Source organism: Rhodamnia argentea, chromosome 8 (assembly GCF_020921035.1).
Source record: "Rhodamnia argentea isolate NSW1041297 chromosome 8, ASM2092103v1, whole genome shotgun sequence".
NCBI classification, from domain to species: domain Eukaryota; kingdom Viridiplantae; phylum Streptophyta; class Magnoliopsida; order Myrtales; family Myrtaceae; genus Rhodamnia; species Rhodamnia argentea.
This window is the reverse complement of record NC_063157.1, coordinates 27,590,283-27,613,524: the sequence shown is the minus strand read 5'-3', so window position 1 is coordinate 27,613,524 and position 23,242 is coordinate 27,590,283. Positions and strand designations below refer to the sequence as shown.

Below are 23,242 nucleotides of genomic sequence, written 5' to 3'. Positions count from 1 at the left end.
ATTCGATTACCAACGTTAAACATAGATACGTACTACGTGCATGCGTAAATAAAGTTGAATAGATAATTACAAAAGAGGAGTGGCGGACCTTGGAAGGAAGTGAGTGGTAATGTTTGGATCGATTGAACGTATAGACTTGCCTCGCAAATTAACCGTCCTATTATTTAATTTGATACAAGGGTACTTCCAGAAGGTACAAAAAGTAAAGGCAAAAAGTATGAGCGATTATTATTTTTATTTTTATTTTAATTATATTTGACTTTGATTTGGCGGTTAGGAAACACATTTGTCTACGAGGATTAGGCATACCGAGACTCGTTCGACCATCAAAATATAGATTATTTAAATGCTTTCTTAGATTGTCCAGTTTAGTTTAGCGTCTTACCTAATATGTCAGAAAAGTAGAGGCGGTAAAATGGGTCAATAACCCACATTCTAATTCATATTTAAGAGTGTGAGTCATAGATGAGTTGCTTAACAAATTTAAATGGATCATAAATAGGTTACTTAATAATTTAATGGGTTTTGAATGGATTTTAAATGAGTCATAAGTAGGTTAACTAATTATCTTAAATGAGTCATAAAAATAATTTTTTACTTTTTTATTTTATTTTTTTCCCGATGGTTTTGGCGAGAGCTGCAACACCCTCACCAAATATGGGCGAGGGTTCATGGCCGACGAGGGCTTCGCGGCCCTCCCATGTCTAGGCAAGGGCCACGACCCTCGGCAACGACCGATGAGGGCCGTGAAACCTTTGTCGGATCCGGGCGAGGAGGGTCTAGCGTCTCTCACTAGTAGGGGTGAGCAAAAAAGATCGCCTGAACCGGGACCGATGGTTCGGTTCCCGGTTTTAGGGGGATCCGGTCCGGTTCCCGATTCCTAAAATTGGAACCGTGGCCGGGCGGTCCTGGTTCTCGGTTCCAAGGCCCAGGACCGAACTGGACCGCTCGGACCGGACCGGTTTTTTAAATTTTTTTTTTTTTTAAAACAAACCTAATGTTTACTTGTTGTTTAGGTTTAGGTCATTTAGGGTTTGATCCAGAGCTACCAATTGAAGAGGCCTTGACCGCATCTTCTATCAAAATGTTTATCCACTTTTTGGAACTACGGATCGGAAATCCTTAGAATCGCCCGGGAACCGGGACCGACCGACGGTTTCGTCCGGTTTCTAGTTTCGAAGGTGGCCAGTCCGATCCGCGGTTTCGAAAAGTGGGAACTGGGACCACCGGTCCGGTTCCCGATTTTTGATGGGAACTGGATCGGACCGGGAACCGCTCACCCCTACTCACTAGACTTTAAAAAAAAGGAAAAAAGTAAAAATAAAAAGGAAAGGATAATATAAAAATAAGAACAAAAAAGAAATAAAAATTGGATCACAATGTTTTAGTAATATATAGATTTTTTTAATAATCCACAAGTTTGGCTAAATTGAATCAAATGTGGAAGTGTTTTAGTAATATAGGTCGATTATATGTTGGATTGAGCATGGATCGTTAAATTTGTATTACATGAAGATGATCAAAACGAATTAATTAGGTTCATATGAATCGAATCATATTCGATCCGATCAAAATTCGATCTAAACCATCTGTTTGCCTCCTCTAAAAGTAAATGGTGTGGGTGCTCGCGAGTAATGTTACAATAAAATTACAACTACAATTGTCAACGTGGCCCGCATGATTATTCCAACGAAAAGTTAAAAAAAGCGGGACCAAAAAGTGGGAGAAAAAAATCCAGAGGAGAGTGGGCCCCCATCACCGTCTCTCCTCAGCCCCCCTCGTCAAAAAACAATGCTCCGCGGGGCGGGCGTCCGTGTCTGGCGACCCCTTGCTGACGTTGACGGCCGTTTACTCCGACGGTTGCGCCCGCGCAACTTTTTCGCTTCCCCACCCCGCACGCTCATCTCCACGTGGCGGCCGAATCCACCGTAAAGATCCTCAACCACCTCACCATCCTAGCCGCTCACTCTCCCGGCGCACCAGACCTCACGCAATCGCTCCGCGTGGTCCACACGCACTCGCCTCCCCTGCCTGAACCACTCCACCACAAATAATTCCATTTGGTCCTTTTTTCCCCATCTGCCAGAATGATTTATTTCTTTATTTTTTTTAATAAGGAATTTAATCCCACGCACTTTTTCGTATCGAGATAGCCGTGGGCTCTATTTATTTCGTAAAAAATAAATAATTTAAAAAAACATTTTTTTAAAAATACTACTTGAAATAATGGGTTAATGAATTTTCTTTTGATATGATAATAATTTAAGAAAATATTTTTCAAATAATTTGTTTCTAAGGAATCAAATGGAGTTTGAGTCACATAATGTCAAAAGCACGTTGCATTGGCAATTGCATTATTGGGATTTATTGGAAGCTATATTAAGTTATAAATTTGCAAATTTAATCACTTAATTCATAGAATTTTTATTTATGTATTTACAAATCGATGCACTCCGATCAAAATCTCGATCAATTGTGTGGCATCGTTCCGGATACAGCGACGAGGCTGGCTTTAATTTGATACACGAACGTTGGTCACCATAAAAATCAAAACGAAATTTCAGTATATGAAATTGTATAAATCAAAATCATATTTCCTAATTGCAAAAAGCTTAAGCGGCCGGTGGATCGAGAGTCGACACAGTATCTAGGACGAGTCCCCACTCGGAAAAAATTCCAAAAGGTTAAGCCGAGGAAAACGAGAGAAAAAAAAGAACGACGTCTCAGAGAGCGAAGCTTTGACAATGCCAGCCATGGCGGAGGAGAAGCGGTTACACGGCGGTGCTCACTGGTAGTAACTCTCTCTCTCTCTCTCTCTGCTTCACTCACTCCTCCTATTTGACCCATTTCTCCTTGCAACCCACCACCCACCAATACCAGATCCAACCCCGTCTTCGTCCTCGTCTTCCTCGTCTTCTTTGACTTCGGTTGGTTCTGGGTATACTTCGAACTGAACTGGTGGAGGGGACCGGGGAGGGAGAGAGAGATATAGAGAGGGAGACGATGAATTCGGTCGCCGGCGAGTTCGGGGACGGCGGCGTCGGAGAGGTCGGGAGTGCGGTGGACCACGTGAAGGAGTTCGCCAAAGGGGCGGCGGAGATGAGCGTGGAGTTGGCCAGGGGTTGCCGGGACATCGTGAGGCAGACCCTCGGCAACGGGAACTCCTTCCTCGCCAAGTACTTCGGGAGGGACTCGTACGTCGGGGGTAGGCTCCGGGGGCCGTGCGCGACGGCGTTCGCGAGGTTGGAGCGCCTGAACGAGTACTTGCCCGAGGACAAGAGCCCCAAGCATGTCTGGTCGGTCGTGTTGTTCGTCTCCGTCGTCGTCGTGGCAGGTTGGTTGGCGATTCTCTCTCTCTCTCTGTGGGTTCCTGGTTTGAGCGAGGAAATTGTTTGATTGAGAAATGCATCATCGGATACTGTGTATCGGTGTCGTTGACCAGTTACGACCTTTTTTGGCTTTTGTTTCGTCTTTCTGAGAATGAGAAATTGGAGAATTCGATCGATTGACTCTCCTCTCAGTGCTCTGAATTCGGATACATTCTTTGGTCCTTTTGTTGACGGATTCGGATGCAAACAATCGAAAGCTCTTGCTGAGAGGACAAGTCCTCGTAATCATGGGGCAATCTTTTGTTCAAGCATTGGCTTGTCTTGTGAAACTGTTGGAAAATTATTTGCTATTAGCTTCTGTTCTCTCAGGCATTTGATTGTCAATGGTGTATAAATTGCTAGAACTGGACTATCCAGAGGTGACTACAATTGCAAAATCTGCTACTAGATGGCACTCTCTGATTGCTAGCATGATCTCTTGAGATATTGGCTATGTCTAGTCTGTACTTCATTCACTTCAGTCTCAAAATCACAATTTGGAAAGGCGAAACTAGTGACTGGATACTGGAATGAAAAATGAAATTTATATATAGGAACGTGGAGTAGGTACGTCACTACATTTCTATTTGTCCATTCATTGAACTTTTGAGGAGATCCATTAGAAGATATTCAGAGATCCCGTTGGTGAGATGCAAACGGCACTCTCCCGAGTCACAACTGGCAAAGAATTCACTTCCCTTGAAGTGCAAAATTAGTGAATCGGAATATCGGATGAACAAAACTTTCGTTTCCATCTTAAGAATGTTTGGAAATGGGATGTTTGCAACCAGACAATAAACTAATTGGAAGTTCAGCTTTTTAGATTAAATGTTCCTGTGTGGAAGTGTGGATTGAATTACACCGTATGTCAAAGGGACGCTTAAAGTGAGTTGCCAGGTCACAAATGTTAGTACCAGCTTATCTATGTGATTGTATTTACTCAAGTGAGAGCACTTGAGTTGTAAATATGTCGTGATAAAAGCAAGAGTAGTCTTTGAATTACACCGTATGTCAAAGGGACGCTTAAAGTGAGTTGCCAGGTCACAAATGTTAGTACCAGGTTATCTATGTGATTGTATTTACTCAAGTGAGAGCACTTGAGTTGTAAATATGTCGTGATAAAAGCAAGAGTAGTCTTTGTATGGTTTGAAGTATGTTGTGCAAACCCTTGCAAACTGTTTCTTCATGATGCAAATTGATCTTACCCACATTCTTTTGGCATTGACTTACTGCTTTCAGAGCATTTCTGTTTAGACTACTTTCTCGTACGATTTTCTTTCTGTGTTCGTGTTCCTTTTGTAATTGTCGTCATATGGCCAACAAATTGCAGCATTGAGTGTACATATTAAACCTAAAGCTTCTGCACCACCTTTGGCGAAGAAAGTATTCATACATCCTCCAAGTGCTAGCCGCATATTGCTTCCAGATGGCAGATACATGGCCTATAGAGAACATGGTATTCCACCTGACAAAGCTAGGTTTTCAGTAATACTGCCACACCCATTTCTCTCCTCTCGACTCGCAGGTGGGATTCTTCAATTTCTGCATTCATGTCATTTCAATTCTCTTCTAGTTATTTTGGAGTCTCTCTAGTAGCCCTTATGTTTTGAATGATTTGATTTAAATAGGTATACCAGGACTCAAGTCTTCATTACTGGAGGAGTTTGGCATTCGATTAATAACATATGATCTGCCTGGTTTTGGTGAGAGTGATCCTCATCCCCATAGAAACCTTGAATCATCAGCACGGGATATTTCTCTTTTAGCAAACGCCTTAGGAGTCAATGACAAGTTCTGGGTGTTGGGATATTCCAGTGGAAGCATGCATGCGTGGGCTTCACTGAGGTACATTCCTGACAGAATTGCAGGTACATCATTTTCTTCTTCATTCTTTTGTCATGTCTCCCCAACTTATTCTTTTTCAACTCTTTTACTCCTGTCAAAACGTGGGTTCTTGGATAAGCACTGGTTTTGAGAAGATTGCAGATCTTTAGGAAAACTGACAGTTACTCTTGGTGCATTTGCTGAAAAGCACTATCAATTGCCCTTTTATCTGATATGCAGGAGCTGCCATGTTGGCCCCCATGGTCAATCCATATGACCCTCTAATGACCAGGGAGGAGAGATATAGAACCTGGAACCAGTGGACACGTAGAAGAAAATTCCTTTTCTTTTTAGCAAGAAGATTACCTAGATTTCTTTCTTATTTTTATCATCGGAGCTTTTTGTCCGGACGGCATGGCCAGATTGATAAGTGGCTGTCATTATCACTTGGAAATAGGGTAAGTCACTTGGTTTTGACAACTGATGGTTCCTTTAAATTTTGCTTTGGTTTTCCCTTAGTAGAAACTCTTGTTACTGCTTTTAAATTTTCCATAATGCAATTATTACAGATTGGTAGCTTTTGGCTGTGACTAGATTCTAGTTATTGATCACAAAATTCTTCATCATGGCTGAGAAACATTTAGCATTTGATTAAAAGACTTGACTTTTGATGGGAAACTGTTATGAAGTCTTTTTAGTTTTGACGATCTACGAGGATTTTGGGTTGGATTTCATTTTACAGGCAAAGAGTTGACTATGATCTGTCACTTTTCCACTAGTGCACTTTGGCCCTGTGGTTTCCCAATAGCCCATTCGACGTGTGAGATGGGATCCTGATCTTAAAGTTTTGGGTGGATAACGGAATAGCATGCAGAACTTGATAATTTGTCATACCATCAGCTTTAGATGTTTAATTATCTTTCATAACACTCTTAGTCACTGGCGTTAGTCCAGTTACGATCTCTCCCTGATTTCAATGTTCCATGATGCTTAACAATTTGGTGTTGTCATACTGAATTCTGCCAATTTATTTAGGACAGAGCATTGATAGAAGATCCATTATATGAGGAGTTCTGGCAAAGGGATGTTGAAGAGTCAATTAGGCAAGGGTATGCAAAACCTTTTGTGGAAGAAGCTGCATTACAGGTGTCAGACTGGGGTTTTAGCTTGGCAGATCTCAAGTTACAGAAGAAATTTCGAGGTAAAGGTGTTTTGGATTGGCTCAAATGGTTGATTTCTCTACTCAGCAAAAAAGAGGAGGAATACACAGGCTACCTTGGGCCAATACAGATATGGCAGGTTTGTTATGCATACCTTGAACGTTTTATGTCCTCACGGCCTAAATAATTAAGGAAATGCATTCAATGTTCATTCATTGAAGTCTTTCTGTTGGCAAATATCTAGAGATTGCATTCTCTATGAAACCTTTCAAATTTACTCGATTCTTATACTTGGGCTACTAGTTAAATCTTAAAGGAGACTTTGTCATACTCCCGGAAGTGATTTCTGGTAGGATCATACATCATTTGTCATTGATGATCACAGGAAGGCCGAAAAACTATTAAGCAGAGACTTGTAGAATATAAGAGCATTTGATTCTTTTTATTTGTACTTCCGAGCATTGGTTCTTATTCAATTGTTTCCTGCTCATTAGGGAATGGATGATAAAGTGGTTCCACCCGCAATGACTGATTTTGTGCACCGCGTCCTGCCAGGGGCTGCAGTTCATAAGCTCCCATATCAGGGTCATTTTACCTATTTATACTTTTGTGATGAATGCCACAGACAGATATTCACTACACTTTTTGGATCCCCACAAGGCCCGCTTTCTAATAATTCTGAAGCTGATCTAACTCAGGAAGACATTATTCATGTTGACATCGCCACCGAGTGATGGATGATCATCTTACTATACAAGGGAGAATTACCATGTACATAGATGCTATACGGGGATTTCTTTGAAAGGTGAAATTGCAGATTTCACGTCTTTTGACTCTTGTCTAAGGCTGTCATAGGATGGCTCTCTTGCTAAGTTGAGATACAGATGTTGATAGATAAAATTAGAATTTATTCTCTTATTCTTGTTCTTGAAGCTGGCTGAGTAGTTCCGGTTGCTCCAATTTGACCTGCTGATGCAGTATTTATGTTTGTGCAAAATCTGATGTACTATTTACTCATATTTTCATCACTCCCCCAATTTCTCTGAACCATTGTCGCGGAAGAAACATATGTATCATTGATAATTGTCCGGTTGAGTTGCTCCACGTGGACTCGGTTTATTTTCTCTCAGGTATATGTGTAATCTATAACCTCGCTGCCAAAATAACCAGTCTAGTCTGCATAAATCTGGATCTGTTACGATTACTTGAGGTTAAGTCGCAAACCGAGTTACCCTCTTGGATCAATCGTGTCTTGCTTTAACCTGTTTATACATTGCAGGGAATGAAGATTGGTGAACGGTGCAGCACTGATCTTACACAGCACTAATATACGTTTCTTCTTTCTGGAGAGATAGAAGTGGATACGCAATCTGCTTCGAAAAACATCATCGATATTTAATTATTCATAAAAGACTTAAACTAGCAAGAGATCTCTTCTTGCTGCAAGCCCTGATCGGATCAGTCTGAGTAGCTGTTTGGCAGCAAGCATGAAGACATGGAAGCTACACCATTCGGGTCAAACAGTTCTGTTTCTCTGTAGTTGAAGACCAGCTCCGCCATCGACTCGCGCAAGCATGTGAGAGCCGTGGTAAATTTTAATCCTTCGAGGCGGATGAACACTTCGCCTTTCGATACCGTGGCACGTCCGAATCGAAACCCCTCCTCTTGTCAATCCTTCGCCATGTGATTTCTCCTACTCGAGTCCTGATACCACGACCCACAGGAGATCGCGCCCTCCCGCGTTACAGAGCAAGATGAGCGCGGTTGCCATCAGAAGCTGCATCATCCAGGGAGCTGTCGCTAACGCGACGCCGGAGACGGCGAATATCCTAACGTAGACGACATTCTGAGTGTTGGTGGTGGCGAGGCGAAAGAGGAAGATGCCGGCTGCGGTGATCCAGAGCGAGTGCAAGAGGATTGAGCGGAGGCAGAGGCCTCGTTTGCACAAGCTCTGCTGTGGCTGCCGCTCCTGCTGCTGCACCTGCATTGAGCGTAGATTCTGAGCGTCGATTTCACGGCCTTCTATTTTTATGATAAATTCCTTAAATTGAGTAGATAGGCACATTAAAGATAAGTAATTCAATTCTAGCCTCACTTATGTTGCTGTTGCTAACTGTAATGGACTTAGGACAGAATTTAGTCAACATAAATTAATAATATACGACGTGTCAACACAGGAAAGGTGTACGAGCATCTTAATTTAAATGCAGCCGATTCAACAAGATAGGATCAGATTGCAAAGGAAACTACAGAAATAATAAGGGCAGACCGGTAGATGGTAGATTACATATGCATCTTCTAAATGAATTGTCAAAACGGTTTGGTTGGAATTGACATCGAACGCTGTACTATATGCTTTTACTCACGCTTTTGTCATAAATATTGTTTGAGTTAGCTCATAAAATTTCTCCTTTTAGACATGCAGGAAGAAGATTAATTTCGATAAATTATGTGTACACGTGGTGGTTTTATCTGGAATCGAAAAACGACATCTCCGTATTTTAACTCCGATTTTCGAGAGGTATAAATTATCGGCCGAACCCGGTCGGGATTAATAAAATATCTTATTTCGAACTTCGTTTGCATTGCATATCATTCTCGTATAGTTGGAAAAAAAAAAAAAAGATTAGTTGCTATGGACTAATGTGCCGAACGGTACTAGCAAAGAATTTATTCGAAGGCGCCGTGTCACTTTCGTAAATATGGGTCAAAAGTATCGGCTGCAATCAAAGGTTGGAAAACAGTTAATGATCTTTCCCTTGTCATAGACCCACCAAAAGTCAGAGCTAACATACGACTCAGTTAAAGGCTACGTAGCCCAAAATGGACCAAAATTACCTTGTGGAGATGTGCAACTTACTGTTACTATGAAACCAACTCTTTTTTCTTTTTTTCAAATGAGAAAGTCACAAAAAAAAAAAAAATCCTAAACTATATTTACTGCGATATATTTATCTTAAATTTTTCTGACGAGTTCGTATATGTGTGACACACTTACTTGACACTAAAAATCCTAAGTTTTTATCTGGGTGATACCTTTACCCAAATTATTTTTTTTTCGTGGTACCAAAAATTCAAAACTTATAGGCTTGCATGTGACACATTTACTTCAAATTTTGAGATAAACGAGTCAAACGAAAACATGCTTAGATTTTTGATGCATGTGTTATATCGATATAAGTTTGTGATAAATATGTTACATGAGTACAAGATTGAGGTTCTTGATGTCATACAAAAAATTGTAGGGTAAATGTGTCCCAATGAATATAGTCTAAAAGTTTTTGGTGACTTTTATCTGTTTTCTTTTTCTTCATAAAAAATCATATTGAGAGAAATGTCGTCATCTCGATAAAAAATCGGAAAATCGGTATTATGCAGGGTAAATGAACTTGATAAAGTAAAACTACACGTAAGGAGCAAGCGGGCCTGTGATGCAAAGAAGGGTGGTAAAGTAGATAATCACTTGATGCGCATGGATGTTCTAACTATGGTCGCAGATGATATGGTCATCGAATTGAACCGAATTGGGGAACTCAGATCGCCCGAGTTAGTATTAACTCGGCCAGGACTCAAACCCCAAGACAAGGCGCATCGAGACGGTAGAACTCGGCCAAGATTCAACCCAAAGACAAGGCAAAGCGAAGGCAAAGACAGCACGCAAAAAGCCCACAACTTTTTCCTTAGCATAGCCGAACCATCATGAACAGCTTTAGCCTCTTCTTAGCCCTTCCCTTCTCTCTCTAGATCAAACGCGTACACTCTCTCTCTCCTCCCTTCAAGAAGAAGAAGAAGAAGAAGAAGAGAATCGTTTTCTTCACTCCAAGTAGTCCCCATTGGATCTCTCAAAAACCCCACAAAGCCAGTACAAAAACAACACAAACGAACAAAGGGGAGGCAAAAAAGAAAGCTCCTTTCGACCTCCACTGCTTGTTCACAGCTCGACCCACGAGCTCAGTCTGGCTCCGTTGTTGGCTGTTGCGTGGCTCCGCGTCGATTCGAGCTGATTCCGCAATGCCCACCGCCTAATCTCCACGCGATCCGCTCGAATTCCGCCTAGCCCGGTCGATCCGCGTGGAGTCTCCGGCCAGATCTGGGCAGCCGTCAGCCGTCGCCGCCTCGCTAATCCTTTAGGGAATATTATTATTCTTATTCTTCCATGGCAATGCCATCGGGGAATGTGGCCGTGCCGGACACAAAGGACAAGATTCAGGCCAACGCCGCCGTCGCGTCCGGCGATGTCTTCGGCCACCACCAGTACAGCCACCGGCCGCCCCCGCCGCAGCAGCAGTGGTTCGTCGACGAGCGCGACGGGTTCATCTCGTGGCTGCGTGGGGAGTTTGCGGCCGCCAACGCGATCATAGACGGCCTCTGCCACCACCTGCGCACGATCAGCGAGCCTGGCGAGTATGACGCCGTGCTCGGCTGCATCCAGCAGAGGCGGTGCAACTGGAACGCTGTGCTCTATATGCAGCAGTACTTCCCCGTCACGGAGGTCATGCAAACGTTGAAACAGGCGGCGTGGCGGCGGCAGCACCAGCAGCAGCACCATCATCAGCACAGGCATTTCGATCCAGTCAAAGTAGGCGGCAAGGATTATAGGAGATCCGGCTCGGGGTATAGGCTGGGGCCGAGAAGCGAGAGTGCCCGAGAAGGCCACAATTCCGGTCTAGAAACTAGCGTTAGCGATTCGGGGGCTGCCGGTGCAGAGAAGGGCGAGAAAGGAAATGAGAAATGCGAAGAGAGCAAGGATGTTGTCAAGCCTGTCGATGCAAGCATCGCAAATGTGGAGGAAGAGAAAGGTAATTGAGGCGATTTGGGGAATCAATTCAGTGTAGCGTGCTTTAAAATTTTCTCTTGGTCTTGTGAGCTTTGATTGCCTTACATTGCGATGGTTTAAAGAACTCTAATTGGATAATCCATTTGTGGGAATGCTGTGTTGCATCCGAGGAAGCATGATTTTCCATTTTGAGCTTCTTTATTGATCATAAAATCACGAGAGTTGTGCCTTCAGATCTATCTTGGCAATTGCATTATTGATAGTGATGTTGTGAGACAGACGGCTTTGTCATTTACCTTTTTTTGTCCTTCCATTATCGGCTTACTTTGAGCGTACTGGATGGATTAGTCATGCCAGTTGATTTGGTTGCACTACATCATCAATGATGAAGAAGCTGTTTTGCTAGTTGGAGGGATTTCTTTTGCCTTTAGAACACTTCCTTGCTTGGTTGTCATTCAAAATTGTAGGACAGCTCCTTTCTTGGTAGGTTGAACCTAGCTGACCTGCAGTTGGCGTAGGCACACGTCTTTTCTTTAATTCACGTGTTTGCATTTCTGCTTGGGGTTCTCATTCTAGATAATGGAAGAAGTATTATGGTCCTTGTCAATTTTGTAGGGTAGATCGATTTGAATGTGCTTTTCAAGTTTTTGTGCTTTCAGAATTTCAGGTGCTGGATGGCAGCATCACTTTTAATGTCTAGCACTCTCATTTAGCTTCATTGCTTGAATAAACTCATACTAACTGTATGCGACCTTTCATGGTTTTTTTTATTTTGTTTTTCTTTCAGTGTTTTTCATGCCTATGCTTCATACTTATATTTTTTCATACTGCACTTTTAAAATTGTAACAACAGAACTGTTCAGCGTGATTTGCCCAGCTTCCTGCTCCATTGCGTTTTTATGTAATGCTTATACCAGGTGAAATGTTGAATTGGTATCACATTCTAATGAAGTGTTCTAATTTGTTGTATTCTTTTTAACATTCACTGAAAAAGAGGTCACTTCAATGTGTAACTGATACCACGTCATAATGCTAAGGGGTATAACTGTGGCGTGAAAAGAGCACTTCAGTTTATTACATGGTGTACCTGGTACATGGAGGACTTTTTTGTCATGAAGGCACTTAAGGCACTTGCCTTGGTGAATGATGTGGTGCAGCTTTCGCCTCAAGTTATCATGCGAGCTTGTTTGACCTCCCCAGCACGTAGGCTATTACTGGAAACAGATGAATCTACAACTTGCTTTGCATTCTCTTTGTTTTTATGCAAGCTGCTATATCTCGTTAAAATGACATCCAGGACATGGAGGCTTCCTTTAATTCAAGGAAAAATGAAGAAGATGGAGTCAAGGAAAAGTTTCTTCATGCTCCCATGGGAGTTAAGTCTGAGTTGATGCATACATGCACATTAAACGATACATTTTGTTGGTTGGGACTATATATGATACCTGAAAATTCTACTTGCAAATCTTCTTAAATGGATGTTCTTAAAGGTCTGATTGATCTCGTTTTTGGCCTCACTTGTATGAAATTGGTCTCTCTCCTTACTGTAAGTCAGTTTTTCTCCTGGCATCGTTCATTGTCTGTCCTTGTAACTGTGATTACTTGCTCTTTGTCTTGCACGTTAAATTGATGTATTGCCTCAGTGATTGGATCACTAGTCATTGTGCTACGGTACAATGCTACCTAGGAGATCATTCTGGTGACAGTACCTCTGTTTTTCATTTCCTGGGCAGGTCCTGCCACAAATTCTTTTGCTAATATTAGCTTGAAGGATTCAGGTGGTACAGTGATAGTTCCGGGTGATGGTGCTGAATCTGAAGCTGAGATGGCAAGTCATAGCTCCACAACACCCTCTAGAGGTAGTCCTCTTGTTAATATTGATTTGGATTTATTTGCTTTCTAGTTGAGGGGTTGGGGGATGGATTGCACTTGAAATAGGGCAAAGCTGTGATTTCTTTAGTCATACTCTTGGCTTTAGTAAGAATTGGTACTTAGGATAAATGTATTATTCTGACTGATGTCTCTTATCATGACTTCTCTGTTGTCACTTTGCATCTTCTTTGACATCCTTTTCTTCTCCTTGTACCATGTAAGTCTTTCTGACTGATTCTCCCCCCAATGTCCAAAGAGATCCATAATAATAGTTCAGAATTTCATATTTGCTACAAAACTAATTCTTTATTTATTATGTATTCTTTAATGTTCTTCCAGACCAAAACTCTAACATGAAGCAAGGCGTCGATGCTGTTCCTAAAACTTTTGTCGCTAACGAGTTGGTTGATGGAAGGACGGTAACTCTCTGTTTTAGTCCTCAATCGTTATTTCATTAGCCTTTCTTTTCCAGCATGAAGGCTTTCACAAGGAAAAGGTTATGTTCCTTCCTACCACTTGTAAGATTCCGATATTTTTGATGTGTAGGTCAATGCAGTTGATGGACTGAAGTTTTATGAATCACTATTGGATGACAAAGAAGTCAAGAAACTCGTTTCATTGGCAAATGATTTAAGGGCAGCAGGAAGAAAAGGACAATCTCAAGGCAAGTTTATATGAAAGTTTAGCATCATTTAATTGTACAAGCATCTGCGTGTTGTCATTATTATCTCTTAGAATGGAGTGCTATGTCCGTTCTTAAACTCCGAACTAGTGCTATTTACGATGGTGGTTATTTTGCATACACAAAACCTATTGGAGGATGCTGTTTGACATCTTGTCATAACATTCTCTACAGGTTGTGGGCAGTAAAACTAAATGATTTTCCTATTAGCGAGTATTTAGTAATGGCAACTAAGGGCCTGCATGAGAACCATTCTTGTTCTTTGATTCCGTTCCCTGGAACAAAAAAAGATGAGAACCCTGTTTAGTAACGTAAATGATTTTGATTTTGATTTTGATTCTATTATCAGAATCAGTTTTAGAGAATCAGAATCGGTTTTAGAGTAAAATCTAGAATAAAAAAAAAGTTGGTTCCGGAAAAAAGAATCACTTTTGAGAATCACAAAACAGAATGAAGTCCACATCTCTCATTTTTCCCTTTCGGTTCTATTGTCACTTTTCCCTCAACCTAATAAAAATAAAATAAAATAAAAATAAAACAATTTCGAAAAAAATTGGAATTTTTTTTTAAAATCACAAAAAATTTAGAAAATCCCTAAAAATAGAAGAAGTTTAGATTGGGCTAGTTTGACCTCATTTTCATAAATTTGGGCCTAAATTTTTTAGATTTCACTTTTCTATAAAAATTGTCGCAGAAGATGAGGGCATCCAACATGCGGATGATAACATAACCGTGCGTCACAAAATATGACCATCTGCACGTGGAACTAGAGCCAAACACCCACTTGGATTTAGGACATAAGCTGCAAAATGATGGTGAAGGATTTATATTTCGTATTAAGAAGGATAATTAGGTTTTGTTGTGTCAATGGATAATTTGGTTATTCGGCTGCTATGTTTGTATGTATTTTGGACAACGCAACATTTAAAGGAACAAATGAGTTTTTAATATGGGAACTCTCTCATGCTTCAATCGAACTTCAAATGTCATGTATTAAAATTTGTGTTTCATTTATGACATGCTAAAAAAATAATATATTTTAAATTATTTTAATGTGCATTGGAAATTAGTCTTTAATTTAGCATGAAATTTTACAAAGTAACTACATTGTTATTTGACTTAAATGAAAAAAATTAGGAAAAGAAACAGTTTTCCAAAATAGAAATTTTGTGTAGTTATCAAACGCGTGTCTATTTCAGGAACAGAAATTTTGGGGAGTTATTAAACGCGTTCTGATTCCCTAAAACTCATCCAGGAATAGAATCAGAAAAAATAATTTTAATCGAAATCAGTTTTCCGGAATAGAATGGTTACCATGTGCAGCCTAAGTTAGTTGAACTACTTATGTGTGGGACTATCAACTCTTAACAAGGTTCTCTCACTATGAAATTTCTTTCGACTGCAGATTTTATCCAGTTAATATTTGATGCTAGAATAGGGTTGGAGTGCATAAGCAAAGATTGTGTGAGGCAGCTGAAGCTTCTGTTGCTACTGCCTTGTATTCTTCATTTTGTTTCTAGTCATCTTGCTGTGTCCGTGCTTACTGTGTTTGAGTTATCGATTGTTTTCTTTCTCTCCTAGCCTTTGTTCATAAATTTTCCTTTTTGAGAAGATAATTAACATTTATTGTAAAAAATTTACGATAAAACATCACACCACAATGATGATGGTTGTTTTCGTTTAGGATTCTCAATGCATTTTTGTCTGATTTGAGGGAAAACTCAAGTGGATTTCTATTATGGTTATCTTTTGCTTTGATTTCCCCTTAAATGGTTTCTCAAGAGAGTCATTCATCCATCTTAATTAAATCATCGTGAAATATGTCAGCTATGAAAACTGTCAACAAAATCCAGCTTCTTGCAGTTTACGTCCCTTTATTATTGCACTCCAAATCCTAAGTTAACAAGCGAAATTAATTTAGATATTTCGAGACTTTGCAGTAGTTATTGTCGACTTGTTAATTTTTGTGAGAACAAAAACAATAACAACAGATCAAGCTCTTTCCCACTAAATGGGATTGGCTTTAGTGAGAAGAATATTGTTTCAAAATGGAAAGATTTGTACAAGTTAGGCGTTTCGTCACCACTCCGTGTGAACCTGTTAGGTATGAAAGTGCTAGATACCTATGACTTGATTGGTGAAATAGTATTTCTATCCAAAAAAAGTATGATTTTTTTTACCGCCACAAAAAGCACTTTGTCTCATGGATAATCAGATCAATGAAATATCGTGATCTAGCTTCACAGTTCGAGCCCTGAAAAACTTCTTTGTTTAAGGTTTTGGGTCAAAACAAACTACCTGTAAATAAAAAATGAACCTGGAATGGTTAGAACAACTGATTGCAAACTTGAAGAGGGATGTCGGGTCTCTTGATTGACTTTAAAACTAAAATTGTTTGAGTTAGTACTGAAGTAGGAAAATCGATGTATGGGGGGTTGGCATGAGGAATGCTGCAGGTTTGGTTGTTTTCTGAGAGTGTAGAATAAGCGAACACATGTGCTTTATTTGCTTTTCCTTACGCACCAAATGCCACTCCTCTGTCTCACTGAAGTGAATTGGTTTGGAGACATTTGGCTTTGGGAGGAAGTCTTCATAAATGAAGGATGTTGATTGGCATCTTCCTCAAAGGAATTGACTTCTGCAGTCATCTTTCTTTAGAATATGAATAGTGATAGAAACTAAAATTCTGTACTTGTTCCTTGATGAGACTCGCTGTGTGAATTTTTTCCAATGTTTGCCTTCTTTCTGCAATCAGTGTATTACTTGATAAAAAAATCAGATGCTTAGTAGAAGTATTGATTGTAGCCGTGTTCTCCCATGCCATATGTTTGGGAAATGGAAATCAGGGTTCCTTCAAGTTTAGTCATTTCTAATGACTGGGCTTTCAGGAGGAAGAGGTTTTGATTACTTCAGAATGCCATTGGAGATTCTTTTTCACTCATATAAATACATGCATAAGCAAGCTCCTTTATAACTGCAACTCTCTTTTTTTATGAGAAGCAGGTCAGTATATAACCTCGAAGAGACCCATGAAGGGACATGGCAGAGAGATGATTCAACTAGGCGTGCCAGTTGCTGATGCACCTGTCGAAGTAGAGAATGTCGGAATATCTAGAGGCAAATCTACTTAACTGAAGATATTATCCAATTATTGAGGATTTTATCTGTCAAAAAAATAAAATAAAAAATAAAATGTATCATCCGGCTTCTTTGTGTTCAATCTTTGCAGACAGAACTATCCCTGCCTTACTGCAAGATGTTATTGAACGTGTAGTTGGCATGCAGATCATGACAGTGAAGCCAGATTCTTGCATCATTGATTTCTTTAACGAGGTTATTATCTTTTTTTTTTTATATAACAAGTGGTCACGTTATGAAAAGTACGTCTTATATTTGCTTCATGCAGGGTGACCATTCACAGCCTCACTCTTGGCCACATTGGTATGGGCGTCCAGTTTGTGTTCTGTTTCTAACAGAATGTGACATGACATTTGGGAGAGTCATTGCAATAAACCAACCAGGGGACTTCAAGGGCGCTCTCAAGCTGTCTCTTGCACCTGGGTAAGCAGTAACGCTTGCTCTCTCTCTCTCTCTCTCTCTCCAGCCGGGGGAAAGAAATTTTTATTGGCTTTGATGTAGGAGTGTGTTGGGAGTTAAATCACATTTCTGCTTCTGTGTGGTTGGAAGGGGTTGATTAGCATCAAAGTCTTTACATGGTTCATGTTCTCTTATTTATCACATCGTGTCAGTTCTTGTTGCTCATCATTTTGTTCTAGGCAAAGATAATGCTTAATGGTATCTGAAATTGAGAATCTTCCGAAAATTTACTGTAGGTCACTGCTTGTGATGCAAGGAAAATCATCAGATTTTGCTAGGCATGCAATTCCGTCCCTTCGCAAACAGCGGATACTCATCACCTTCACAAAATGTCAGCCAAAGAAATCCACACTTGGCGAAAACCGCTTTTCGCCACCGACCGTTGTTCAACCTTCCCATTGGGTCCCGTCTTCCCAACGATCTTTCAACAATGTTCCTCATCCTGCAGGATCGAAGCAATTCGCATCTGCCTCAACGGCTAATGTGTTGCCACCTCCTATTCATCCACCAATACCGACACCAAACGGTATCCAGCCCCTCCTAATGCCACAAGCTGTTGTGCCGGCCATACCTTTCCAAGCCCCAGTACCAATCGCAGCTGCTTCAACCGGATGGACGGCGGCTCCTCCACGCCATCCACCACCTCATCCCCCAGTTCCTGGAACTGGTGTCTTCCTTCCTCCTCCTGGCTCCGGTAATCCGTCCTCTCCTGGACACCTATCTACTAATGCTACTGAAATTAACCTTATTCCAGAGACCCGAGAAAATGGTATGGGGAAGCTTGATCATAGCCCGAGTGCTTCCATGAATGAAAAATCAGACGTACAACTAGGAAGACAAGAAGTCAATGGAAGTATAGAAGCCCAAAGGGATATGGCCAAGGAAGGAAAAAATGAAGGTGCTGATAAAAGGTTGTCGAGCAAGCCAAGTAGAGCAGCTTAGAAGAGGGAACGTGAGAGTAGGAGGCTGCAAGGAGATTTGAGTTTGAAGCAAATGTAAAGAGCGGCGAAATTTGAGTGGGTAGACACGTCACACGTCCTGGGAGTACATTTAATTTTACTTCTCTGGCGCTCCTTTCTCTTTTTGTTGTGCTATTATACAACTCCTAGGAAATGTATGGGACTACATTACAAGCTCAGTAACATTGAGTTACAGAAAATTGATTTTGCCCAGATGAAGTGCTGGCATGATCGCTGTGAGTTTGATTTTGATCAGATGTGGTGCCTATGCGAGCTTGACCAAGATGGGTGTCCTAGGTGGTCTTCAGTTGCTTACATGAGTTTTTAGGGCTGGATTGCAAGTGAAATACCCTGAGGCTTTAATTTATCCTTTTTGGGGACTCAAGGATGGTACGTGATCGAACACAACATATCCTGTCCTATGGAGAAGTAATGCATAACCTGCCTTTGATCTTGTCGCGAACCAGTTTCTATTGGCTGCACATAAGCACACTGTCTCTGTGTTTCTCTCGCACGCGCGTGCCCAGAGCAAAGGCTGGTTACCGAGAGACAGAGAAAGAAGAAAGGCTGGTGGAAGAGTTGCGGACTTGCAGTCGTGATCGGGGTTTGTAATGACCCAAAGGCATAATGGTACACACCAGTTGTTTGAGATCTAAATCAGACTCGGGCTTCAGTTGGGTAAATGGCGGCTTCAAAAAGAAACAATTCTAGGATGGGAGCAAAGCACAAAATCTCATTTAAATTAGGGGTGATCAGTTCCCGATCCGTTTCTCTAGCGGTCCAGTGAAGCCGGTAAACAGAAAAAATCACGCACTTTGGGTTTGTGGAACTGTTATGAGATTTTCAGGCATCACATAATGCAACATAACCAAAGGAGAATCCTTGCCGAAAGACCTTCCAGATTGCAGTATGCTTACTTTAGATGTTCTTGGCTCCTAAAATGCAGTATGAATATGCCAATAACGGTTGAATTAGGAATTATGTTGCAAGAAACATATTGAATGAATCTATACATATCTGGCCACAAAAGAGCAACCTGCCCAAAGACAAGTGAGAATAGATTTATGCTTTTTGCTCTCGGGCGAAAGAGATGGATGGTGGGTCAGTCGCTGTTTATTTTAGAATAGATTTAATTATATTTAAAAAGAAAAAGAAAAAATGGTTAGTCCAGTCTAGACAGTCCGGTTCCTGGTTCCACCGGTTCCGTTTTTAGGAGCTGGGAATCGGACCAAAGCTCTTTAGAACCGGACTAACCCGGCTAGTATGGTGGTCTGGGCAAATTCCGGTCCGGTCAATTCATTATGCTCAGTCCTAGTTTGAATCCTTCTCTTTAATATCCATGCATAGGAAAACACACATCTTTCTCTTAATGGGGCTCTCGCTCCCTCATTTTGTTCAATTGTGTCCTTTCCTTCACGACAGCACGAATCCTCCGCAGTGTCCTCTGACCCGTTTCATATTCCACCCTACACCCGAAATTCATTCGGGTAAATCACAAGCGCTCTATCTAGCCCAAGCAATATCACACATGAGCGTTGCCGAATGCTGAATAATATAAAGAGCTCGCCTAATGTTTCCATATGAACTCTTTCACCAGCAGGCAAAGTTCAGACCCATGAACTTTAGGAATACATGCGCACTTCACCCAAAGCACAGTTGCTCATAGTGGTATCTGCTTCGCAATTTTTAGCGCTATCAGAGAGATATATTAAAATTCCCCTGTATTCTCAACGGCAAGGCTAATCATGCATATCACATCTCCTAGTCCATGGAAATTGCTGCACCAGCATTTGTGATCAAGTTCTGCCCCTTTCATTGGTTGAAAGGCGAAATCTGAAAACTATCAAGTGTTGCATCAGCTGAAGAAAATTCCTCACACTGAAGAAACATGATTTTTTTTGGGCGCCTCATGAATTCAACTAAGATTGTAAGAGCTTTGAGCACTGTGCCGAAAGAAGATATTGCCCCACATTCAACCTGATTTCACAACTGACAAATCAGCCTAAATACAGAACTATATTGGCCACGGTCTCGTGTCTTTCAAACACAACCATTGTCATCAGCCATGGTTCCCCATAATTCATACGTCAAAAGAGAAGAAAAGACTAATGCGTTTGAAATTCGCAAGTTACAAGAACACTGAAGCAGAGGACAGAGGAGAGCTTAAAAAAATTGGCATCAGGATGTGGGATGCCACTGCCTAACCCACTCTGTCAAGGTAGCTACATTGCTGTCTATGTCGTCCACGGTGTCACTCTTCAATGCCAAAACTATGTCTTGAGGGTAGCTTTCTTTTGCCTCCTCCAACAGTACTTGGAATATTTCACATTCTATGTTGTTTGAGAGCTTCGACCCAGTGTAACCTCTGACATATGAGAGAGACATTCCATCATGAAGTCATGCAGAGATATCAATTGAGTGAGACTTATGGTCAAAGAAAGTAATCCAGTGAGCATTACCTCTTACTCAAGCGATCATAGAGGATAGTGTTGTCAGTTTGAAGCACGACGACAAGATCAAACCATCGCTCAGGGAAGAAGTCGCACCCATGGTAATCCACAATGTTCCCACCTTGTTCCATCACATCCTCGAGCTCATCACATACCTAACATCAATACTAAGAAATGAGCCTCCCACATCAAATACAACTCTGACAAGTCATTTACCGCAGTAGATCACCAAAGACGTAATCAAGCGAGGATATGGTGACATAGAAGAAGTTATATTCCATAGAAGACACAGGCAACTTTAAGAAGGTTTCAGTACAAGTTCATCTGCACTCGACTGAAAATTAAATCCTCCAATGTGCACAACATGGCTAGAGTTCATCACTTAACCCCCAATTTAATACCTTCTCTCCTAACTCGCACCTCAATCCTTCTTCGAAAAAAGAACTACCATCTTAATTCATTGATAGCGGTAACCAAAACCGGATATGACAGCAATCGTTTTCCAACACCTATAGCGACTGTGCTGACAAAATTCCGTTAGCTCTCACTGTAAATGCCAAACCCTATTGTGCTGCTCATGACCACTTCAGCTTAGCCAGCATCTGAAATTATTTGAACAAAACCATGCACTGGGAGGCTCATCAATTATATAGTTAGCGGGTCAAGATGACCCGTATCTCCACAAACAAGGTCCAATCCTTAAAGAGGGTTATGGCCAGTGCGGCGATACACACACCCCAGGAACACTTTGCAGCTCACTGTTGACAAGCCACATAACTGATCCCGTGAAAAGATTCAAAATTTACCGTCCTTTCGACTCCTATAAGAAAGATTGACATTCATGAATCGTCCAATTGAAGGTTCTCAATTCATAATTTGATTGCTACCTTAATTAACTGAAATCCCCCTCTTCAACGCCCTCCACAGGTTTGTCTTCATTTAAGAGAAAGAAACCAGATAAACCCAGCTCAAAACACAATCGATTAAGAACTACTCAGCTCCGCAGAGAATCAAATCAATCACCCGAGTGAGCCTCTCAAAATAACCGGCATCTACCCCGCCGAAGCAAGTAAACCCGTCAGCCCAAACATACAGCAAGCGAACAGTGGCAACAATATCTAGGGTTTCATTGGCCTTTACCAGGTCCTCGTTGACGACGTGGCACTCGAGCTCGTCGTCCCAGCCGTCGTGCAAGCCCTTGTCCCTGACCAGATCGCCGATGCTGACGTGGCGGACCTGGGAGGCCTCGGCGAGCGAGCTCGCCGTCGTCGTCTTCCCCGTTCCGGGCGTGCCCGTGACGAGTATGTTGGGCCTCTTCCTTTCGCCATGCTTCGCCATATCTCTCGACCACCTTCAACTTTTCTTCTCTAGCAACCGAGAGAGAGAGAGAGAGAGAGAGAGAGAGAGCCCCTTCTGGCTCAAAATCTGCCGCCAGTTGACGCTAAACCCAGCCCATCAGAGTTTAACAACGCCTCTTCCCCTCTCCAAATATAGTGGTGTGTAAAAGAACCGGAATCACTCGGATCGGACCAGACCGGATCAAACCTACCAATTATGGGTGGTTTCTACGAAAATTGATCTAGTTTCTGATTCTAATTTGCTGAAATTGGTGAGTACCGATCCGATTCCCGGTTTCAGACAGGAGCTGCCCACCTAGATCAATTGGACCGATTTATATTATACTATATAAAGCGATTTTTTCTTTTTAATTCAAGCTCTTTCTCTCATGTCCGACACTCACGTGACTCACCTCACCTCACTTACGCCCCAAATAACCCTAGCCTCCCTCTCCTCTTGAGTTTGTTCTCACACTCCATCTCTCCTCTCGGCTCTCGTCTCTCGTCGCATCGGTTGAGCTCTCGCCTCTATTCTCACACTCCATCTCTCCTCTCGACTCTCGTCTCTCCTCGCACCCGCCGATCTCTCGAACGCTCGTCAATGATCGCCTCTACCTCTCGCATCGACCGAGCTCTTCATCTTGTCCGCTATGGGCTCTGTCTGTCGCACCGGCTAAGCTCTCTCTTACCTCTCGCTCTATGGTCGCCTTGTCTTTGGCCCCTCTTACGGTCGGCCTTGCCTCCCTCTCTTGTGAGTCCCCACTCCTCGGTTCTTCTTCAGAATTCGAAGGACCGAATTAGCACAAATGCAAAAGGTTTATGATTGAATTGGCAAAAAAAAAAAAAAAAATTATTGAATTGACACAATTTCAATAAATTATGAATTTTTTTGATAATTTTCCCTAATTGAGATGGTACTTATATAGTTGAAAAGAAATTAATAATTTATGGCTTTAAGTTGCATATCATCCATTTGCCACGTCCACACGTTTGATCAAGCAAAATTGTCAATAATCTATTGTTTTCGAAAGATCGATTTTCTTCATAAGTCAAGTTATGACCAAAGAATATGCATTACAATAGTAGATTACTCTGTTCCTACCAAACCTACCATTTTTTTTTTTTATATTTCTTAGTATGGGAATGTCTTTAATGCAAAATATGCAGGTGTATCTACCAATAATGAGCATGACCAATTCATTGCCTATTTATACAG

General features: G+C 41.5%; 3 protein-coding genes across 3 annotated transcripts; 2 read left to right on the top strand and 1 right to left on the bottom strand.

Moving 5' to 3' along the window:
- The first annotated feature begins 226 nt into the window (after nucleotides 1-226).
- On the top strand, nucleotides 227-18,458 carry LOC115738188 (RNA demethylase ALKBH10B). The gene is made up of 9 exons (XM_030670726.2): nucleotides 227-253; nucleotides 10,488-11,151; nucleotides 12,863-12,988; nucleotides 13,341-13,420; nucleotides 13,548-13,665; nucleotides 16,687-16,800; nucleotides 16,913-17,016; nucleotides 17,090-17,244; nucleotides 17,517-18,458. The coding sequence occupies exons 2-9, from the start codon at nucleotides 10,509-10,511 to the stop codon at nucleotides 18,220-18,222; spliced, it is 2,046 nt and encodes a 681-aa protein (XP_030526586.1). The 5' UTR covers nucleotides 227-253; nucleotides 10,488-10,508; the 3' UTR covers nucleotides 18,223-18,458.
- On the top strand, nucleotides 2,641-7,284 carry LOC115738189. Its single transcript, XM_030670727.2, has 6 exons — nucleotides 2,641-3,334; nucleotides 4,699-4,893; nucleotides 4,997-5,236; nucleotides 5,433-5,650; nucleotides 6,228-6,491; nucleotides 6,847-7,284. The coding sequence occupies exons 1-6, from the start codon at nucleotides 3,004-3,006 to the stop codon at nucleotides 7,084-7,086; spliced, it is 1,488 nt and encodes a 495-aa protein (XP_030526587.1). The 5' UTR covers nucleotides 2,641-3,003; the 3' UTR covers nucleotides 7,087-7,284.
- A 1,706-nt stretch (nucleotides 18,459-20,164) lies between the features above and the next one.
- On the bottom strand, nucleotides 20,165-22,161 carry LOC115738328 (adenylate kinase isoenzyme 6 homolog). Its single transcript, XM_030670935.2, has 3 exons — nucleotides 21,830-22,161; nucleotides 20,699-20,844; nucleotides 20,165-20,604 (listed from the first exon to the last, which is right to left on the bottom strand). Exons 1-3 carry the CDS (start codon nucleotides 22,025-22,027, stop codon nucleotides 20,418-20,420), a joined length of 531 nt encoding a protein of 176 aa, XP_030526795.1. The 5' UTR covers nucleotides 22,028-22,161; the 3' UTR covers nucleotides 20,165-20,417.
- Between the last annotated feature and the right edge of the window lie 1,081 nt (nucleotides 22,162-23,242).

Bases quoted from the DNA above. Each gene is read 5' to 3' on its own strand.
- LOC115738189 (XM_030670727.2), top strand. From the start codon at position 3,004: ATGAATTCGGTCGCCGGCGAGTTCGGGGACGGCGGCGTCGGAGAGGTC. The intron at 3,335-4,698 runs GTTGGTTGGCGA...AACAAATTGCAG, and splicing joins CTCCGTCGTCGTCGTGGCAG to CATTGAGTGTACATATTAAA. The intron at 4,894-4,996 runs GTGGGATTCTTC...TGATTTAAATAG, and splicing joins TCTCTCCTCTCGACTCGCAG to GTATACCAGGACTCAAGTCT.
- LOC115738188 (XM_030670726.2), top strand. From the start codon at position 10,509: ATGGCAATGCCATCGGGGAATGTGGCCGTGCCGGACACAAAGGACAAG. The intron at 16,801-16,912 runs GCAAATCTACTT...CAATCTTTGCAG, and splicing joins GAATGTCGGAATATCTAGAG to ACAGAACTATCCCTGCCTTA. The intron at 17,245-17,516 runs GTAAGCAGTAAC...AATTTACTGTAG, and splicing joins AAGCTGTCTCTTGCACCTGG to GTCACTGCTTGTGATGCAAG.
- LOC115738328 (XM_030670935.2), bottom strand. From the start codon at position 22,027: ATGGCGAAGCATGGCGAAAGGAAGAGGCCCAACATACTCGTCACGGGC. The intron at 20,845-21,829 runs GTAAAGGCCAAT...TATTGATGTTAG, and splicing joins ACGTCGTCAACGAGGACCTG to GTATGTGATGAGCTCGAGGA. The intron at 20,605-20,698 runs GTAATGCTCACT...CTCATATGTCAG, and splicing joins TATGATCGCTTGAGTAAGAG to AGGTTACACTGGGTCGAAGC.